At 28.9% G+C, this 3837-nt stretch overlaps 1 protein-coding gene across 1 annotated transcript; it reads right to left on the bottom strand.

Annotated features, from left to right (window-relative positions):
- Positions 1 to 601: 601 nt before the first annotated feature.
- LOC124922427 (cold-regulated 413 plasma membrane protein 2-like) lies at positions 602 to 3260 on the bottom strand. The gene is made up of 4 exons (XM_047463157.1): positions 3091 to 3260; positions 2464 to 2571; positions 2298 to 2368; positions 602 to 870 (listed from the first exon to the last, which is right to left on the bottom strand). Exons 1-4 carry the CDS (start codon positions 3258 to 3260, stop codon positions 617 to 619), a joined length of 603 nt encoding a protein of 200 aa, XP_047319113.1. The 3' UTR covers positions 602 to 616.
- Positions 3261 to 3837: the final 577 nt, after the last annotated feature.

Raw genomic sequence — 3837 nt, 5'->3', positions numbered from 1 at the left:
ACCTTACGAATAATTTTGTTTAAAGAATAAAATTATAGACTTTTTTTAGTGTAACTATCTTTATTTGTCCTCACACTCATTTCAATATAATATTAATAAATAAAATGAAGATATTTTGATATTTAAATGTTAATAATTTTGTTGATTTATCTAATAAGAAGACTTTTTATATGTACAATTATTTATTTAAAATATTATATATTATTAAAGTACAGACAAAATATTGGACCATCATTTTACTTATGATGACATGTAAGAATTATTGCAACTTTATTATATTAATATTTTATAGTAAAATTGTATCATTGAGTGATATTTGGACCAATGCAAGATGTAATGAGTAAGAAAAGTTACATGCTTGAGATCAACTTTTGCTATTGAAATAATAACTAGAAGCTAGATAGATTCTACTCACAAATCAACTGAATAATAAAATAAGAATGCAAAATCTCATGTAATTAAAGAAGTCTATTGAAAAATTAAAAATCAGTCTCAATGAAACAACTCTATCAAATAAAAAAAACATTACATGAACAAAGAATTGGCCCTCTAAATGCAATCAATCACAAAGATAATTGGAGAAAAACAATTATTGACGATTTCACGCACGATTAAGCTAGAGAAAATGGATAACCAATACCCAAACGGGATATACTAGCAAGAGGATAATCCCTAGTGTATTAGAAATTCCATGGCTCTGAGTGAAGGAATTTCTAAACCCGCCCGAAGCCCTTATATGTTCTTGAAGAAGGTAGCACCCGATAACGAGACATATTACGATTCCGCCAGCGTCATATTTCATTTTCTCCGCAAAGAAGTCCGGAGCCACAACTAGAAGAAGAATCAACGATCCCAACATCTCAAGCCAATCTGCAATTCTCAAAATCCCAAACTTTCAACTTACCAAAATGTTCATTTTTTTTTAAATAGTCACACCCCCATACAACAAAACCTATGACAAATAATCAAACACTCACACACGATTAAAGGGTTAGGTCTACCATAAATGCAAGAATCCAATTAAATGTAAATTTTCCACCAGTTTGGCAGGTTTGGGTCGGGTCGGGGCATATGAAATCAGGATGGACCTACTGTACCCATTTTCAATTTACTCTGCTTCTCCCTGAAACTGGAATGATCAGACCCACCCACCCATTAGCACGGGTCAAATCAGATCAAGTCTAAAATCCCAATCCATTGTCATTCCATGTACAACAAGAGCTTAGAGATGTTAATGGATACCGGTATACCTGATACATATGGATATCCGATATTTGGATTCGGGTATTTTAATTCAGATCGGCATGGGAAGAGAAAAATGTATCCAATCGGGATCGAGGTCGGGGAGTGATTCGGGTTTGGATAATATATATTTAAAGTGTGTTTTATTATATTCTTAATTTTACAACCATTAGTATTGAATTATAGTGTTTGAAAAAATATAAAATTGTAATTTAATTCCAATCTTATGTTTAAAAAAAATAAAAATATTGATTTAACACAATTTATTATAATAAAAATATTAGTTTAACAAAATTTATTATGATATTACGTGTATCAAAAAAATTGTCTAAAATTTTAATTCTTATTAAACAAAAATATCAAATTAAAATGTTAATTTCATAAATTAATTATTAAAATATTAATTTTATAAATTAAATAAATATATATATATATAATATTGAAATTTAAGTTTTTAAGTTAAAAAAAATAATCCAACATAATGTTAACTTTCTAAATAAAAAAAATATCAGTTTAAAATGTGAACTTATTAAATCATTAAAAAAAATCAGTTCTACATATTAACTTCAAAAATAAAAATGATAAAATAATAAGATATTTATTTGAAAAACATAAAAATAATATTAGAATTATAATTACAAGTCAAAAAGTGAAATTGATAATGGTAAAATTATATTAGTTTGAATTTTATTAGAATTTTAATTTTAATTCAAATTTTTAATTTAAATAATTTACCAAACCTAAACATTAGAATTAGACCTTCATTCTAATTTTATGGTAGTCAAATTCACTTTTAATGTAAAAATACAAATGTTAGTTGGATATAATGACAGAATTGGTTTTATTATTATTTTTTTTAACAAAGGGTCCCTGAGAAGTAAATTATTTTAAAAAATAATAAAGAGTCAATGGAGCTAGGGACTTTTAGTTGATTATTTGAACAATATATTGGTATTATTGACTCTGAGCTAGTTGGAAATAATCTCAAATAAATTAAGACACATTAAACGAGGCCTAACAAATCAAATAAAAAACATTATATAAGTTTATTTTACCTGGAAAATGTCTAGGGAAGAACAATCTTAGAACAACAGCAATGAAAGCAATCCATTTCCCAACCTCCCCTCTAAACAAAAGATAAATAAACAATCAAGATTAAAAAGAAAATAAGAAAAAATAATTAACAAGCAAGCAAGCAATAACACATATATATATTTATACCTTAAAAAGTTGAATAATCCAGGAGGAAGACTGAAAAATATATATGGGACCAACAGTGAAGTCAGCATATTCGTTCTCCAGTTCGTTCGATCCAATATAAGCAAGTAACTGCAGTGAAATCATACAGAATAAGTTAATAACATTGACGAATCCGAAGAGAAAACAAAATCACGTCGTAAAACCTCCTTATAACTCTTCTCTACGACACACGAACAACAAACAAACCACTTCTATATGTGACATAATATCATTCTCCAAAACAAATAAGCTATTTTTCAGAAAAAAACCGATAGAGTATATGATCAGAAATAACCTGAATTGTGTGACTATGAAGCGCTATCAAAGGCCTTTCAAAAGTTTATCCATTGTCTATCAAACAAAGTTAGCTCATGAATTATGCTGCATTTTTTGTTGCCCTCTCTGTTCACCTAAACTATCCCCCAATGCTATGAATTATAAATGTCATGTTTTACCCCTTCTTAAGTTTCATTTGTAATGCTATTCTCAAGATTATCTCGACGTGACAATATAATTTTAACTTTAAATTATGTCATATGAGACTCGAACGTAACAAGTAACAAATAAATTATTATGAATAGAGATAGAGTTGAATTGAATTGAACTGACATGGCAGCAAAGGAGGCTAGCCATCCTAGAAAAGAAGTGCCGAACCCTAGTCCGCCGTGGTTCACTAGCCGCTTAGCAACAATGAAGAGTTCATTGAGATCAGAATTAATTAAATCAACTGCCATTGGATCGGACTTCATCGCCAAATAATCCATGATCGTTCTCCCCATTTTCTCAATTATCGATCGATCAAACAGTCTGTTGAAGTTAGAGGCTTTTTTTCATAAAAATAACTTATAATAATAAGATCGATGGCTTTACATTTACAGGTGCGCCATAAGAATTAATGTGAGAAAGAGAGTGAATAATGGAACGGATGATTTGCCATTTACAGTGACAAGAGACACGTGGAGGATACAGATTGATGTTCGCCTACGTTGTCTCTCTGTTGTCTTACACGTGGACAACAAAGCCTTTGGCAGTTAAGGCATCAAACGAAAATCATAGTATTGTTAGTTATTGTATTACTTCGCCAATTCTTCTACTTAATTTGTATTTCTTTCAATATAATAAATAAATTAATAAGCTTTTCAATTAAAACAAAAACAATTTAAAACTAAATACAAAAGCTCTCCCCAAAGTCCCCACTCAAGTTAAAAATATCATAGTTTAAAATAAGTGGTCCGAACATTACTTTTAGCGATTCGATTTTTAACTTTAATACAGTTACTTTTTAATTGATTTGATCGGAGTTTGATCGAAAATTCGAACTCAAAATTTCAATTCAAAAGGTTATTTTCTGATCAG

Source organism: Impatiens glandulifera, chromosome 1, assembly GCF_907164915.1.
Source record: "Impatiens glandulifera chromosome 1, dImpGla2.1, whole genome shotgun sequence".
NCBI classification, from domain to species: domain Eukaryota; kingdom Viridiplantae; phylum Streptophyta; class Magnoliopsida; order Ericales; family Balsaminaceae; genus Impatiens; species Impatiens glandulifera.
Note: the sequence above shows the minus strand (reverse complement) of the source record. Positions and strands in the feature narration are given on the sequence as shown.

What these genes read in the sequence shown, in the direction of transcription:
- LOC124922427 (XM_047463157.1), bottom strand. Translation starts at nt 3,260, where the DNA reads ATGGGGAGAACGATCATGGATTATTTGGCGATGAAGTCCGATCCAATG. An exon ending in CTAGCCTCCTTTGCTGCCAT is followed by an intron (nt 2,572 to 3,090) that starts GTCAGTTCAATT and finishes ATTTCACTGCAG; the next exon opens with TTACTTGCTTATATTGGATC. An exon ending in CTTCCCTAGACATTTTCCAG is followed by an intron (nt 871 to 2,297) that starts GTAAAATAAACT and finishes TGAGAATTGCAG; the next exon opens with ATTGGCTTGAGATGTTGGGA.